This window comes from Ascaphus truei, chromosome 1 (assembly GCF_040206685.1).
Source record: "Ascaphus truei isolate aAscTru1 chromosome 1, aAscTru1.hap1, whole genome shotgun sequence".
Lineage (NCBI taxonomy): Eukaryota > Metazoa > Chordata > Amphibia > Anura > Ascaphidae > Ascaphus > Ascaphus truei.
This window is the reverse complement of record NC_134483.1, coordinates 169,080,019-169,098,160: the sequence shown is the minus strand read 5'-3', so window position 1 is coordinate 169,098,160 and position 18,142 is coordinate 169,080,019. Positions and strand designations below refer to the sequence as shown.

Below are 18,142 nucleotides of genomic sequence, written 5' to 3'. Positions count from 1 at the left end.
ATTTGCATCCTTGCCCAATCTGTAAATAGCATATGCAAGGCGAATCCTCTTAATTTTAAACCCCTGAAGAGACCAGCAACTCATCACTCTCCGTAGCTGGACCCTCTAACACTAAAGGTATTAATACTATCAATACTTTTCAAAATATAGACCATAGCATCTTTGTATTCACCTTAAAGCTGGTTGTTATTGATGCAAACTTGTTGTCCGCTGTGTCAGGGTTGCCAATGAGATAATCCCAACTTGTAAACATTTTCCAGCTGAATATAAAATTGTCATCATCCCCATCTGCTGTGCTTTCGTTTGCATTCTTTGCCATTCTGCTTGTCAATATACAGTAGTATAGTGATAATAAGATAAGATAAGTTTATAGAAAATAAATCATAATTTATTAATTTATTGAATACTTAGGCTGGGGCCATGGTACTGCAGACAGTGCGGAGGCGTCCGCACGCTGAGCGAACAGACTGCCTTAAGGCAGTGTTCGCGTTCATGCGGCGTGCGGGCGCGTCTGCGTGGAAGTAGGAGGGTGCGCGTTGCATGAGAAATCAGTTAAACTGATTTCTCAGCACGACAGACAGGTCACGTGAGCAGTTCGCCCAATGAGGGAGAACAAGCTCTGTGACGTCACTGGCACACCCCTAGACACGTCCATGGACGGCGTGCGCACCATGGCCAAAAAACACACCCGCTTCAAGAGGGTGACGTCACGGCCGTGCACACCTCCGCACGGGTGAAGGCACCATGTCTCCAGCCTTAGAAGTATTATCACAAGAGACTCAGAGCAAGTGAAGTAGACATCTGATATCTGTCTAATTCATTTTTAACTGGGGAAGATTCCACTCTGCAAACTATTAAAAATACTTCACAACAAAGTTCTTAAGGATTCTTACTTACTGTAGTAAGACTTGAACGAAGTCATGAAAAAATGAATAGAGTGATCGTGGGAACAAATGGTGCACAAATGAGAAAGAAAGCATAAAAATAAGTAAGAAAGAGGAAGCAGATATAAGGAAACTATGAAGAGATTAACGGGAAAAAAGAGGGGTGAGAAGTTGGATGCAATAAATGGAGCAGTTGTTAGTCAATTAAATCTGACAGGACTGTACTGATAATAAATATCAGTTGTGGAAAAAGTGTAAAGGGTAAATAGTCACTATAAGCTTAAAAAAACCCTAATATCTAAAAAGTGAACAACAATTGGTGTACAGGCATACCCTACATTAACATACGCAATGGGACCGGAGCATGTATGTAAAGCGAAAATGTACTTAAAGTGAAGCACTACCTTTTTTCCACTTATCGATGCATGTACTGTAATGCAATCTTCATATACGTGCATAACTGATGTAAATAACGCATTTCTATTGTCTCCCCGCTTGCGCACAGCTTCGTTACAGGTAAGTAGCCGGTATTGCTGTTCAGGACGTGCTGACAGCGCATGCGCTAGCTGCCGTTTGCCTATTGGGTGATATGTCCTTACTCGTGAGTGTACTTAAAGTGAGTGTCCTTAAACCGGGGTATGCCTGTATAGTAGTGAACAATAAGTGAATACATATGTGTGATGAAGTGAAAATCAACTATAAACCATGTGAACTTTGGGAAAATGGGAAAAGAATACAATAAAAGTGTATTTTTACTCAAATTGCAGCAAAAATCCTATTGAAGAACTATTCACAATTCTTCCACAGATGTGTAATTTCAAGGGAATGGGTAGCGTAGGTATCAGTGACCAAAAAGAAAACACAAAATTGTGTGATACGTTTCTACAAAACGTGTCTATAAAAGCAAGGGCGGAGGAAGTGCACTCACGTTTCCAAGAAAGGAAAACAGGCTGAATATGTGGCAACTCGCAGGAAAAACTACTTGTAGGTACCCCCTCTTATTGGATGTTGCAGACAGCAAAGTATAGGTGATGTAGATCTCAAATGGAAAGATATGGCCAGATGGTGCAGGTGGTTTTCAACAAATGTAACAACTGAGATAAAAACACATACACATTTAGGGCCTCATGCAGTAAGCCCCGATAAGGCTTTTTCGGCATTTTATAGCCGTTTTTTGCCCTCCTGATTCAGTAAGCCCCGATAAGTGGGAATTATCGGCAACTTTTCTTCCGAAAAAAATTTTTTCGCCACCCGGCTGCCGATAAGCCACTTATCGGGACTTTTTTTCCCGCCTGAATTCAGTAAGCCCCGATCAGCTTTTCGGTGCTGATCGGCAGGCCAGATTGGAGATTTTATGGCCAATCCAGCCCGCCAACTAAAGTTGGCAACTTGCTGAAGGAGAAGCATCGGCAAGGGCGACACTTAGGAAAAATCAGCCCTTTTTCCTGCCTGTGATTGATGCCGGGGGTCTCCGGAGCTGATACCCGCACCGGAGCCCCCCGGCATGCATCCGAGGCAGGAAAAAGGCATTTAAAAGCCACTTCATTACCTTAGCGGCTAACCGCTAAGGCAATGAAGGGGTTAACCCACCGTGCCAGCGTTATTGTGGGTAGCGGGGATAGGTGAGGGGGGTATTTGGCCCTGGGTGTGAGTTTAGGGCTTGCGGGGGGGATGCGGGGGCACTTAACCCCTTCACGACCGTAGCGGTTAATACCGCTACGGTCCTGAAGGGGTTAAGGCCTCCCGCTACCCACCCGCAAGCCCTAAACAACCACCGTTGGGGCTAATGCCCCTTTCACACACCCCCACTACCCACAATAATAAAAAAAACACACCCCAGCCCCACAATAACGAATTAAATAAATAATTAAATAATTATATATATATATATATATATATATATATATATATATATATCTATATATATATAGATATATATATACCCAACAACAACTATACCCCCCTAACATACAGTATAGTAATGGGCAGAATGACTATTATCCACAAATGGATAATAGTGCAGTTGTCCATTTACAATACATACACACCAATAAAGACTTTAAATACATATAGCACTCACCCATGTCCCACTGCCACGATGAAGGCCATCCTCATCTTCATCCTGCCCATGCCCCATCCGCTTCTGCAAAACAAACACAAGAATTACAACATCCAAATTAATGTCCCCTAACCCCTTAATCAACATAGCGGTTATTAACCGCTACAGTTATTAAGGGGTTAAGCCACCATCACCCACATACCCTCCCCCACAAAGCCCCCCAACCACCCTCACCCAATACCCACAGGGGAGTCCTACCAAATACCCTTGGGCCTAATACCCCCTCCCCCAGCACATACAGTACAATAATGTGCCAAATAACTATTATCCACATAGGGATAATACATTATTTGGCCATTATTAAACACATTCAATAACGTTAAAATGTAAAGAAAATTGTACTAACCTCATCAATAAGAAGTCTCCGTCGCCAGCATCATCCTTGGGGTCCGTTGCCAACATTAGAAATAGCCACAACATTTGAATATCATTAACATAACACTGAACCCCTTAATCACCTTATCGGGTACTAACCTGAAAGGTAATTAAGGGGTGAAGCCATCCTGCAATGCCTACAACAGTTATGCATAACATCCTCAGTGAAATAAAAACCAATTGCCTAACCAAATTCCATTTAATCATTCAATCTGTAGGCTCACATGCCTCATAAAACATTGCATTTACAGTGTATATATGTAGCATAACATGTAAACTGCATGTACACGCTGCAAATCAATGTTAACAATACAATAATGCCACTCAAATCGCCATACATCACAAGAAGTATATTATTTAATCCAATAAACTCACCATCAATGAATTACCACACATCAATTACATCCCTAAACAATTAAAATACCATCTATACCAATTACACAATGAACTAAAGCTATCCTAACAGAGAACAACTTCAAAACATAGTCAAAAGTACACCAACAATTACAATATACTAAAGCAAGGCTTTCCATATCCTACTGTACGGCCTGGAAGCCCAAAACTTACATCTGTCTAAAAATAAAATACATTTAGCACACATCAATGCATAGCCACAATGATTAAAAATACAGAATTAGAAGCTTTAACAACACTATCATTTCTTACCCTGTATATATATCTGTACACATACATACAGACATACATACAGTGGGAAGAAATGATATGCATTATAAAAAATGAAAACATGAAAAAGCAACACAAAAAACAGTTACATTAAGTACATTTCCTTATTTTACTTACCATTACTTGCCCCCACCGACTCCCGTTGATCAGCTTACTCACGAACCAATCCACGACACCATCCACGACAGCATCCACGACACAATCCAGGAACAAATCCACGAACCAAACCAGGAACCAATCCAAGAACAAGTGCGTGGGAACTCCATCCCTACTCTGATTGGCTGGCTTACCATGTGAGTCCGGCCATGTGTCATTTCATGACGTTTTCTTAAAGGCAATAGCAGCAAAGCCATTCTGATTGGCTGTGCTGGCATTGCCTTTAAGTGACGTCATCAATTTTTTTACATCGGCCAAAACACATGGTTTTCACGGCCCAATCAGGGCCGTGGGAACCATATGACGACAAATGTGACGTCATAGGCCTTTAAAAGCCTATGTCGTCTCATTTTGAAGGCAGATGCCGAGGAGGACGGACCTCCTCCTGAAGATTGAAGACCAGGGCGTGGCACCGGACGTCAAGAAGACCCCGGAACAAGGTATTTTAATACAGATTCACTAAGAATAAAACTAGTAAAACCCTTGATTGTCATGTTTTATTATTTTAATGTTTAATTTGTTATGTTTTTTTCTTTTATGGGTTCCTGTTCCTGGATCGTGTCGTGGATTGTTTCGTGGATTTCTTCATGGCTTGCTTCCTGGATTGGTTCCTGCACTTATTCTTGGATTGGTTCCTGCACTTGTTCTTGGATTGGTTCCTGGTTTGGTTCGTGGATTTGTTCCTGGATTGTGTCGTGGATGGTGTCGTGGATGGTGTCGTGGCTTGGTTCGTGAGTAAGCTGATCAACGGGAGTCGGTGGGGGCAAGTAATGGTAAGTAAAATAAAGAAATGTACTTAATGTAACTGTTTTTTGTGTTGCTTTTTCATGTTTTCATTTTTTATAATGCATATAATTTCTTCCCACTGTATGTATGTCTGTATGTATGTGTACAGATATATATACAGGGTAAGAAATGATAGTGTTGTTAAAGCTTCTAATTCTGTATTGTTAATCATTGTGGCTATGCATTGATGTGTGCTAAATGTATTTTATTTTTAGACAGATGTAAGTTTTGGGCTTCCAGGCCGTACAGTAGGATATGGAAAGCCTTGCTTTAGTATATTGTAATTGTTGGTGTACTTTTGACTATGTTTTGAAGTTGTTCTCTGTTAGGATAGCTTTAGTTCATTGTGTAATTGGTATAGATGGTATTTTAATTGTTTAGGGATGTAATTGATGTGTGGTAATTCATTGATGGTGAGTTTATTGGATTAAATAATATACTTCTTGTGATGTATGGCGATTTGAGTGGCATTATTGTATTGTTAAAATTGATTTGCAGCGTGTACATGCAGTTTACATGTTATGCTACATGTATACACTGTAAATGCAATGTTTTATGAGGCATGTGAGCCTACAGATTGAATGATTAAATGGAATTTGGTTAGGCAATTGGTTTTTATTTCACTGAGGATGTTATGCATAACTGTTGTAGGCATTGCAGGATGGCTTCACCCCTTAATTACCTTTCAGGTTAGTACCCGATAAGGTGATTAAGGGGTTCAGTGTTATGTTAATGATATTCAAATGTTGTGGCTATTTCTAATGTTGGCAACGGACCCCAAGGATGATGCTGGCGACGGAGACTTCTTATTGATGAGGTTAGTACAATTTTCTTTACATTTTAACGTTATTGAATGTGTTTAATAATGGCCAAATAATGTATTATCCCTATGTGGATAATAGTTATTTGGCACATTATTGTACTGTATGTGCTGTGGGAGGGGGTATTAGGCCCAAGGGTATTTGGTAGGACTCCCCTGTGGGTATTGGGTGAGGGTGGTTGGGGGGCTTTGTGGGGGAGGGTATGTGGGTGATGGTGGCTTAACCCCTTAATAACAGTAGCGGTTAATAACCGCTATGATGATTAAGGGGTTAGGGGACATTAATTTGGATGTTGTAATTCTTGTGTTTGTTTTGCAGAAGCGGATGGGGCATGGGCAGGATGAAGATGAGGATGGCCTTCATCGTGGCAGTGGGACATGGGTGAGTGCTATATGTATTTAAAGTCTTTATTGTTGTGTATGTATTTTAAATGGACAACTGCACTATTATCCATTTGTGGATAATAGTCATTCTGCCCATTACTATACTGTATGTTGTGTATTGCTGCTATGTTTATTGGGGGCATTTGTCCCCAATAAACATGCTACTATGCGTTAACCCCTTCATTGCCTTAGCGGCTATCCGCTCTGGTAATGAAGCAGCATTAATGTATTTTAATAATATTGTGCGGAAGCAGGAGGCCCCCTGAGCTGAAGCGCATTTATTTGTGGCTCAGAGACCCCCTGCCTCCCGAGTTACAGGCCCCGGTTTGGGCCATCGGTTATAGTGTGGACGCCATGTTTATTGCGGGGACGCTATAAACATGGCGGCGACACTGCCACCCGATGACACATACCGGGGCCTGTAACTCGGGAAGCAGGGGGTCCCTGCTCCACAAAGCAATGCGGTTCAGCTCAGGGGACCCCCTGCTCACTGTACAGTATAATTAAAAAGACATTCATGCTGCTTCATTACCGTTGCACATAGCCGCCAAGGTAAGGAACGAGTCTTTATTGATGTGTGTGTGTTTTATTTATACTGTACATGTGCAGAGGGTCTCCGGAGCAGAACCGCGTTGGTTTGAGGTCCGGGGACCCCCTGCCCCCCGAGATACAGGCCCCTTTATGGGGTGCCGGTATCCCTCTGGTTTGTTTACAGGTCGCGGTCACGTGATCGGGACCTTTAAACGCCGAGGGATACCGGCACCTCATAAAGGGGCCTGTATCTCGGGGGGCAGGGGGTCCCCGGACCTCAAACCAACGCGGTTCAGCTCCGAAGACCCCCTGCACATGTACACTATGAATAAAAGTTGTTTTTAAATACTTTTTTTGGTGCCGATGTTTGCGCTGAGAGAGCGGCTTGTCTCTCTCAGCTGCAAACATCTATCGGCACCAAAGGCTTATCGGGAGCCTTATCGGGAGCCAGGCTGTATCGCCACAGGTCATCGGCAGCTTTGCTTTCGCAGTGCTTCAGCAGGGATCGGAAGGATTCGGCCCTTACTGAATACTGCGAGGGCAAATCGCCCAAAAAAAACATTTTCGCAATTCGTGCTGAAAATTTTGTATCAGGGCTTACTGCATGAGGCCCTTAGACTCACAGTAAAGCCATATAACCACTGCTCGACCACTCAGTTCCAGCATCCTCGTGACCGGCCTCCATCCACCTTTCAGTCTTCAAGTCTCCGGTGTTAGGTAGGGTGTGTGGCAGCGTCTCTCCAGAGCAATAGAAGACCTATGACAATGTGTTTCGCTATCACTCCTGACAAAGCTTGATAGTTGAACACGTAGAGTCAAGCGGCAGTACAACTACAGATCCACAAATACTATGTATAGAGTCTAGACTTCACACAAATGCACTTGTTATATGGCTTTATTGTGAATGTAAATGTGTATGTGTTTTTATCTCTGTTGTTACATTTGTTGAAAACCACCTGCACATCTGTGCATATCTTTCTATTTGAGATCTACATCACCCATACTTTGCTGTCTGCAACATCCGATGAGAGGGGATTTCTTCAAGTGGTCCTGCGATTTGCCATTTACACTGTATTGATTACACTGTTTTCCTTTGTTGAAATGTGATTGCACTTTTCCCCTGCTTTTATTGACACTTGATGTAGAAACGTATTACTGTACACTATTTTGTGTTTTTTGTATTCTTTTTGGTCACTTATAGTTGCACCCCCCCCCCCCCCATTCCTTTGAGATCACATATCAGTCATCAGATGTTACAGGCACAATTAGCATGGCGCAGGAACAAAATGTATGCATAATGTTAGGGATGAAATTGTACCATCCTAAAACATATGCCTCTAGGTATGCAATTTACAACTTGTAAATGTTACCCCAGTCTACCCATCCCACTTTGATGCATTTTATTACTCTGGGAATTTCTAAAATCCCGGATTATATCATTAACATTTAGGGCCTTTTTCAATGTGTTCTGAGGTGGCTCATTACAGTGAGATTGACCCAAAACTTCCATTGACTCAATAGGGGTTTGAGGCTTCAGCGCCAATGGTAAAATCTCCTTAAAGTATATTGTATGTAAATTAGATGTAGTTAAAAGTTCTAGTAGCTTTATTGACCATGGAAACATGCTGATTTGTTGAAGGTTGTGATACCTTTTAATGGAACAACATTACAGTTCTTTATAGATTGAATTTTAGTGCTTTCTAATCCCCTTTGTAGCTTTCTTTGTGTGCTGTCCATCTTTTGAAGCTCTGTACTATACGTTTGAAAGCTCTGCACTGTGTAACTGCATCTACAGTATGAAGAACTCTAAATGTATTATAACCCCTAAATGTATTATAAACTGCAACAAATCATTGAGTGTGTTACTCTTAAAGATTTTCTTTGATAAACCTCAATACATTTGCTTATGCATTTTAACAGGGCTAAAGTATAACACTTGCTCCGAGAAATGAAATATATAGAAATGCTACTGCTGCAAACTTGTTATTGAGTAAAACATATCACTGAGAGGGGTTCGAAAAAAAGAAGAGAGTAAAACGTATACTTACGTTCTTATCACAACTATTAGACTGTATCCAAACACTCCAACACCAACAGTGAAATATGCCAGTGGAAGCCTATACTGTAGAAGGCCAATTGTTCTTTGATTATTGTAATAGCCATAAAAGAGCGCTGAATATTTTAAATAGCCCTGTAAAATATGGGGAAAAAAATTAACTTCATCTCAACAGCAATCAAGTAACTCCAGACAAAGCTATTTTGTTTTTTCTTTTGCAGGCTATACAGTTATCCATCAAATTAGATGGGGGTATTTTGTGTTATAAACAAGAAAACAGGGGGAGCAAGGGTTAAAAGGAGAAAATGCAGTCTTCAAATATAACGCATAGATCAAACCTCAGAAATCAGAAATCTGAGCCTGATGAAGCCGAAGTCTCAGCGAAACGCGTTGCTCCCAACTGGCCATCTGTTCTTGTCCCAGGAGAGCCTCCGTAGCGGTCGCAGTTGTAAGCTTCTTGACATCACCATCACACTTCCCTGCCTTCCGGACGCGGTAGCAGGGACTGCAGTTGCAGGGCGTGCGCCTGTACTATGAGTGCTGACTGAGGACTTTGTTTTTATGTGAGTGCTTTGTAAAAACATTACCATCTACCGATTAAATCTGTCGGTTTGACATTAATACATTTGCCTCACCATCTGTTTGATCACTCCACATGGGAGACGTTGGGATAGAGTGGCAGAGTGAGGGTTCCCTCATCATACCACCACCTGCCAGTGACCCAGCCCCCCTGCTGCACGGACCGGGGTAGGAGAATTGGATTATCACAGATACCTCTTGTTATATTTGTACTTACACTGGGCCGTGTAAGTATTGTGAGTCTATATTTATTTATCTCCCCCCCCCCCCTGGCTTATCTAACCTTATGAGGTTTGATCTATGCGTTAAATTTAAAGACTGCATTTTCTCCTTTTAACCCTTGCTCCCCCGTTTTCTTGTTTATCTCTCTTGTCCAGGGTTTTGGATAACCCCCATTGGGGTTGTAGCAGAAGGTTTATCAACCTAGGTTTTTCCTAAATTGATTGCCTAGGGATATTCGTCACCATTCACTGGTAATATTCAACCTTTTTCTTTGTTTTTTTTCTGTGGAGGTTAGCGCCAAGGTTTTTTGCTGTTTGTATTTTGTGTTATACCTACAAAGGATGATGTCTTAGGTGCTGTTCATCTTTCATGACATTAAGGCTCAGATTGACTAAAAGTTGATAAAGCTTAACATAGAGTATCTTAAACTGCTAAATCTGGTAATAATTGTCTAAATTACTGTTCTGCTTTGTATTTTATAACTAAATGCAATTTAGCATAGTTTTAATCTGTGTTCCGTGTGATCCTTGTTCTCGTTGGTATACTACACATAACAAAGAACAGTTCTTCATTGAGGTGGCTGTGAAAATAGGGATTTTGGATACAGGCTCAAAGTTAACAGAATCAGAAATGTTTGTATCAATCTTATTGAATTAATACTTTAGATCTAGATATCAAACACTTCCCAGAGACAGTTTTCCAAATCGGATATAATTATTTTCTGTTTTCATGAAATGATCCCAGATGTCAAACATTTATTAGGACACGGTCTATTACATTAAAAGCATACAGAATACATATAATTCTCAGCCTTTACAAGGTGCTCTGGAGTACTTCAATTTAGCAGGATACAAATTGCTAATGGCTCGTGATATCCACTTAAAAGTGTCCATAGATATGGTTTTGCAGGTCTCCCTCTCCCTCCCTCTCCCTTCCTCTCCCTCCCCCTCCCTCTCCCTCCCTCTCCCTCCCTCTCTCTCCCTCTCTCTCTCCCTCTCTCTCCCTCTCTCTCCCTCTCTCTCCCTCTCTCTCCCTCTCTCTCCCTCCCTCTCCCTCCCTCTTCCTCCCTCTTCCTCCCTCTCTCTCCCTCGCTCTCCCTCGCTCTCCCTCGCTCTCCCTCGCTCTCTCTCCCTCTCTCTCCCTCTCTCTCCCTCTCTCTCCCTCTTTCTCCCTCTCTCTCCCTCTCTCTCCCTCTCTCCCTGTGCCTCAGGCATCAAAACCATAGCCTGCAAAATGTCTCTGTAAAGCGCTACGTAAACTAGCAGCACTATACAAGAACATGCTATTATTATTATCTATTGATGTAAGATAAGAAAGTTGTGTGACATCAGAGTACCAAGAAAATTTTAAAGGGCATCGGAATTCAAAAAGGTTTTTTGGAGCATCATGGTACCCAAGAAATGTGATATCTGATGCCCATGGTGCTAAATTGGAGCGAAGACCTCGATACAGTGGCACAAATTAATTTATTTATTTATCAAATATTTTACCAGGAAGTAATACATTGAGAGTTACCTCTCGTTTTCAAGTATGTCTTGGGCACAGAGTTAAGACAAATAATACATGGTTACAAATAGTTACATAAATGAACAGGGTATACATTATATACAAGACATTGCATGCACAGTTAAAGAAAATATATATTATGGGCGTATGAAACAGTTACAGACCAGATTAAAATGTGTGACAGCCTTAGATTTGAAAGAACTTAAACTGGTGGTGGATGTAATGTGGAAAATGACACAATTTGCATACATTTTGCCCCAAATTTGCCTTTAGATATATTTTCCCTTGGTATCTGGCCTCTTCCCAATTCCATCACTTCTCTTATTCTCTGAAGCTAGCATAGAAACTTGGGCAGACAATATATGTATCATTACAAGTGTTTAAGAGATAAAGACTTACATGTTTTTCAAAACTTCAATAATTCTACAAGGTTAAAGTTGTTTGCTTTACTACGGGTATAGTAAGAAAGTAATTGTTTTACCCCAAACTCACTGAGCACACCATAATTCATAGCAGTGGCTTGTTCCTGTCTTGGTACGCTCTTTCTTGGTATACTTCCATTTGGCACTCCCATTAAAACCTGTTTCGGTAAGTGTGGATACAAATGGTTTCAACTGTATGAGTACTATTTGTGTCTCTACTAAAACACGCTCCACAATAATATATCATTCTCCATTTCATTATTTACATCAACAATAAGAAAAGAGAGCATTTTAATTAATTTAAAATTACTAAAATAGAATACCATGAATGAATATTGCAATTGACATCAACAATGTATCTAGTATCAGCTGATTCTATATAGTTTACCACATTCGATACAGTATTTTATAACTTTTCAGGAGAATTTAACATTGTAATACTTCAAATCTGAAACTAGTGTAAATGTCATGTCTGTTAATGTTAAAAGCCGTGCATTTACCTCTGGAATTAAAACAAGTCCAAACACCAAGCCCAAAAGAACCAAATTTACACCATACAGCCACCTTAGGAATACAAAATAAGATGCTACTGATGATCCAAAGTGACCTTGAACAAGAGGAAAATAGTGCATTGATTGAGTACAATATACAGTAGAAGCCATTATTATCACTTCCTTCTATATGTTGTGTGTTTCAACAAAAAGTGAGTTGTTGGCAGTAAACAATATACAATATCAAATCTGTTACATTTAATTACATAATCCAGCCAGTAAAACAATAATAAATAAACCCTAATATGTTTTGGAACACCCAAAGCTACTATAAACAAGATGTTTGAACCTTTAAGAGTCAGTATTTAACATATTTAACTAAACATTACACTACATTATAGCTCAGAATTTTGTAACATTTGAGCATATTAAATTGCTTGCTGGCCCAATCACAGCACACAATGAAACAACTGTATACTCTAAAGGTGTTTTTGTGTTGGACGGTGTTCTTCCACTTTTAATCCCAGTACAATACATTTTACATATTTGTATGTGTGATGTGTGAACTTTCACAATTTTGTAAATATTCCAGAGGCTGGAGGGAAGTTTATGCAAAAAGAGATGTGGAATGTAGCTTTTTTTTATGTGGAAAAGATTGGGAAATGTTGCTATTTTTCCCATTTATTTTCTTAATTGTATTAAAAAAAATGATATATTTTTTTTCCTGCAAAAACTGCAAATTTCAATGAATTTGCAGAACTTTCATGTTTATATTGCATGCTGGTGCCCACGTATGTCTGTGTCAGTTTCAGTGTATTCTTGGAGTTTGTGTGGTCCTCGGCACGCATTTATACAAGATTTGTTCCTCTTTGCTGTTATTTTAATCATTTTTTTTATTGCTATTGTGAGTCGTCCCGTGAGCACAATTTTTTTTATATTACCATGCAAATAAAGTAGACAACCAAATAACTTTTACGTTATTAAAAATTTAACTCAGAAATTAGGAATGAATTTAAGGCTGCTGTGTCTTAACAAACGTATTCACTTACTTTCAATCTCCTTTATTTTCAGTTCCCATGGAATACATGCCGTTTTAAAATTGTCAAAATCTCTTTTAAACTTCATCCATTTCTACAGATTGTAAAAAAAAAGTTGTTTATTGTTAAAAAAAATAAAAATAATAATGTGTGTTTGTTTAAAAAAAGGTTAAAATAAAATAACACACTTGGTGTGTTAGCATGTCTATGAAAAGCGCAATAACCTATAGTATGTCACAGAACACAGCAATTCGTTGTTGGCAGCGAGGGACTAACTTGATGCAATTATCTTTGATACTGTAGTTAAAATGCTACATTTGGACAAATAATGGCACTTCTGCATTTGCAGGTCTATAATAATAATAGTAATAACTTTTTTCTATGATTTTGGTGCCTGAGGCACAGGGGAGATAAAGTGACTTGCCCATGGTCACAAGGAGCCGACACTGGGAATTGAACCAGGTTCCCCATTGTCCTTGTTTACAGGCAGTGTCTACTCCTCCTATCTCACTTGTCCCATGATAGGAAATCCCCTTTGTTTTTTTTTGTTTTTTAAATGCATGAATATTGTAATTAGAACAATAGTTTTGTGTAGATGCTGCTGTTGATGAGTAAACATTGAGTCCCTGACTCAAAGAGCTTACAATCTAATGTCGATACTTGAAGCATGGGAAATAAATCATAGCTGACACTGATTCAAAACAGCTTTGTGCACTTCAAAGGCTGTGCCCTTATCACTCTTACTTCTTCAGCCTCAATAATTGATTATTATCACTCATGCTGAAAAGTGGGTCACTATGACTTTCTTAATATCATATGATGTTAATAACTTGATTGTAGGAGTCACTGTGGCAATCATCAGTTTGTAACCACCCCTAACAAAATGAGGATGTATGGGATATTCTGTGATGTTTGCTATTTTGCTTTCTGCAGCTCTGATCTAGCTCTGATTTTTTATCTAAATTTGCAAGTTAAAAATACATTTAACTAGGAAAGTAAAGAATAGAGAATGCATTACATGTGGTGTACCATTTTGTTTAAGAAAAATTAATATTTATTAAAAAATACTCTTCCTTTCTTGATACATGGGTGTCATTATTTTTTATAACGTACCTTGGCCATCATGACTTTATAAGCATACAGTTTTCTTCCTTTTCCTCTTCCCAGTGCTCCTTCAAATTTTTCAACAAAATCTTGTGCTTCCCTGGTTAAAAAGAGTCAGTGTGATGAAATAATTTTGATGTGTAAGGCCTGGTCCCCGCTGGCTACTGCAGCGCCCGCTGTGGCGGACGCTACAGGGACGAGAGCCCTCCCCTCAATGGCGCCGGGCCCGCTGCAAGGGGGGCCGCAGCGCTGTGGCGTGAGTTGCTCCTGCTCTCAATAGAATTGAGAGCAGGACTCGCGACGGAGCGCTAAGCCACGCCCCCCGGCGGTACAGCCAAAGGGTACGAACCTGCCGGGTGACGTCATGGCCGCGCCCCCGTCACTCCCCCAACACTCCACCTCCCTCTACCCCCCGGTCTCTCTTCATGCAGCTCACTGCAGACCAGGGAAACGGCTGCACGCGCCGCCAGTCTCGCGGGCGCGCGTGCAGTGGAGGTACTGGGGCCTCAGCTTTAGACCATAATCAACAGTAACATGAAAGTAGTTGCGATTGTGTACTTATTATTTCTTTATTACCACTTGAATGGACCAGAAGGAGTTTTCCGGCACAGGCCTGGGAGGTGTTACCTGTGCCTCTTATTGTCTCTTGATTGTGAGATCTCACAAGGAGGACCCTCAGTGGATCCTATTGTATCAGTTTGTGCTCATATGTTCTGATTTAGAATGTTATACTGCTTATGTAACTACTGTTCTCCTTTATACTGAGCAGAGTAATATCTTTGCACTTTATAAATACATTCTAACAATATGTAATAATAGTGCCGCATAGAAAGGCCTTCTTGCAATGTAATGTTAATTAACATATTTTGACAACGTTGTAGATTACCAGTGGCACCTAAATGACAACACCCTATTTCCCCAGCGTTTTTACACACACCGTGCTATCCATTTATTTAAATGGTACACATTTTATGTTTTAGTTTTTAAATGCAATGTAGCATATTTCAAGCAGCAATATAGGCTCTGCTTGTTAACAAAACTCATATGTTTTTTTAACTATATTATTATTATTATTTATTTGTAAAGCACCAACATATTCCTCAGCGTGGTACAATGGGGGGTACAGAGTTAACTGTATTAATGTGGAGTCAATCAGCTGCTATTAGTGACTGACAATTTTACATTCTGTAGATGTACTCCATGGGCTAGATTTAGCAAAGGGCGTTAGCCTATTTACTGTGACATTAATCTAAGTTATCGGTCGTCATTCTAAATGAGCATCATTTATATTCACTACATATTAATTGCGGGAAATAATGTTATGTTGTTTAAATTATACCTAAAGCTGGAGTTACTCCCATCCAAACTCTGAAATAGGGCCTGGAGAGGAGAGAGAGAGAATACCTAGAATAGATTCTAAAAGATAGATAAGTAAATGTTTTAATATATTAACCGCTTAGTAGCCCAAGTAGCCATCTAGTCATGGGAAACCCAATAATAGGCAAACAAGGGGCTAACACCTACCTCCCACCCCATAATAAACTTCCCTCGAGCAACTAGCCACCACCACCTCCACCCCAACATACCTAGCTATCACCCATCTAGATGACAGACTTACAGCCCTATTAGATAAATCTGACCTCTATCAGTGCAGTATAATTTCCTGTATCAGTGCAGTACCAGTACCTGTATCAGTGCAGTACCTGTACCTGTATCAATGCAGTACCTATATCTGTATCAGTGCATTACCAGTACCTGTATCAGTGCAGTACCTGTACCTGTATCAATGCAGTACCTGTACCTGTATCAATGCAGTACCTATATTTGTATCAGTGCAGTTCCTGTACCTTTATCAGTGCTATAAACCACCAAATATCTGCGAGATTGAGGAAGCTAAAATACTTTTGCAAATGGAGAAGGCATCAAAACTGGGTCATGTTTGCATAATGGGGGATTTTAATTATCCAGACATAGACTGGGGCAATGAGATTAGCGTTACAACAAAAGGGAACAGATTTTTGGGGGTGCTTAAAGACAATTATATGACCCAAATTATTGAGGAACCAACCAGGAGAGGGGCAGTTCTGGATTTGGTCATATCAAACAATGTAGAAGTAATAACAAATATTCAAGTCCTGGAACATTTGGGTAACAGTGATCATAACATGGTCTCATTTGAAATAAATTATCAAAAAACAGATTACTTGGGTTCAACAAAGACTTTCAACTTTGGAAAGGCAGATTTTAATAAACTGAGGTCTAATCTAGTAGTAATACAATGGGATGATGTTTTTGCAGGGAAACATGTAGAAGATAAATGGGCAGTCTTTAAAACATTGTTAGAAAAGCACACTTATCAGTGTATACCCTTGGGTAATAAGTATAAAAGAAATAAGTCAAAACCAATGTGGCTAAATAAACAGGTAGGGGAGGAAATGGACAAGAAGAGGAAGGCGTTTAGATTCTTTAAGTCAGAAGGGACAGAGACATTGTATCAGAATTATAAGGAATGTAACAAAAATTGCAAAAAGGCAATCAAATGAGCAAAAATGGATAATGAAAAAAGGATTGCAATAGAAAGTAAGGTCAACCCTAAAAAATTATTTAAGTACCTTAATCACAAAAAAATGAGAAAAGAAAATATAGGACCCTTTCAGTGTGAGATGGGTAGGCAGATTATTGGAGATAAGGAAAAAGCTGAGGTATTAAACAAATTCTTTGCCTCTGTGTTTACCAGGGAAGAATCAAGTTCAATAGTAGTGCCGCAGGAGGAAGCCCCAACCTCCATATTAATGACAATTGGTTAACTGAGGAAGAAGTTCATAAGCGACTTAAAAAAATTAAAGTTAATAAGGCACCTGGCCCCGATGGCATAAATCCAAGAGTTCTCAAGGAGTTAAGCTCAGTAATAGAAAACCTTTATATGTAATATTCAAGGACTCCATTTCCACAGGCTCAGTACCACAAGATTGGTGTAAAGCAGATGTGGTGCCTATATTTAAAAAGGGAGCTAGATTACAACCGGGAAATTACAGACCTGTAAGTCTGACTTCAATAGTAGGGAAACTACTTGAAGGTTTAATACGGGATAATATTCAGGAATACCTAATGGAAAACAAAATTATTAGTAATTGTCAGCATGGATTTATAAAGGATAGATCTTGCCAAACTAACCTTATTTGTTTCTTTGAGGAGGTAAGTAAGAATCTAGAAAAGGGTAATGCAGTTGATGTGGTCTACTTAGATTTCGCAAAGGCTTTTGATACGGTTTCACACAAGAGGTTGGTGTACAAAATAAAGAAAGTTGGACTCAGTAATAATATATGCACCTGGATTGAAAACTGGTTAAAGGACAGACAACAGAGGGTTGTCATAAATGGAGCTTTTTCAGGTTGGGCTAAAGTCGTGAGTGGAGTACCTCAGGGATCGGTACTGGGACCCCTGCTTTTTAACTTGTTTATTAATGACCTTGAGGCTGGGATCGAGAGCAAAGTCTCCATCTTTGCTGATGATACTAAATTGTGTAAGGTAATAGAATCAGAGCAGGATGTAATTTCTCTTCAGAAGGACTTGGAGAGACTGGAAACGTGCGCAGGTAAATGGCAGATGAGGTTTAATACAGATAAATGTAAGGTTATGCATTTGGGATACAAGAATAAAAAGGCGACTTACAAATTAAATGGAGATATATTGGGGGAATCCTTGATGGAGAAGGATTTAGGAGTGCTTGTAGACAGCAGGCTTAGCAATAGTGCCCAATGTTATGCAGTAGCTGCAAAGGCAAACAAGATCTTATCTTGCATCAAACGGGCAATGGATGGAAGGGAAGTAAACATAATTATGCCCCTTTACAAAGGATTAGTAAGACCACACCTTTTGGGCACCAATCCAAAGAAAAGACATTATGGAACTAGAGAGAGTGCAGAGAAGAGCCTCCAAATTAATAAAGGGGATGGACATTCTAACTTATGAGGAGAGGCTAGCTA

General features: G+C 39.9%; 1 protein-coding gene across 1 annotated transcript in view; it reads right to left on the bottom strand.

Moving 5' to 3' along the window:
• LOC142493687 (transmembrane channel-like protein 2-B) overlaps window positions 1–18,142 on the bottom strand; it is an 80,716-nt gene that overhangs the window by 38,890 nt on the left and 23,684 nt on the right. Inside the window, exons 5-10 of the mRNA XM_075598127.1 lie at window positions 14,166–14,256; window positions 13,065–13,146; window positions 12,025–12,131; window positions 11,584–11,682; window positions 8,788–8,930; window positions 173–320 (exon numbers count right to left, since the gene is read on the bottom strand). Coding sequence (XP_075454242.1) covers window positions 173–320; window positions 8,788–8,930; window positions 11,584–11,682; window positions 12,025–12,131; window positions 13,065–13,146; window positions 14,166–14,256 — 670 coding nt within the window. The remainder of the gene's footprint in view (window positions 1–172; window positions 321–8,787; window positions 8,931–11,583; window positions 11,683–12,024; window positions 12,132–13,064; window positions 13,147–14,165; window positions 14,257–18,142) is intronic.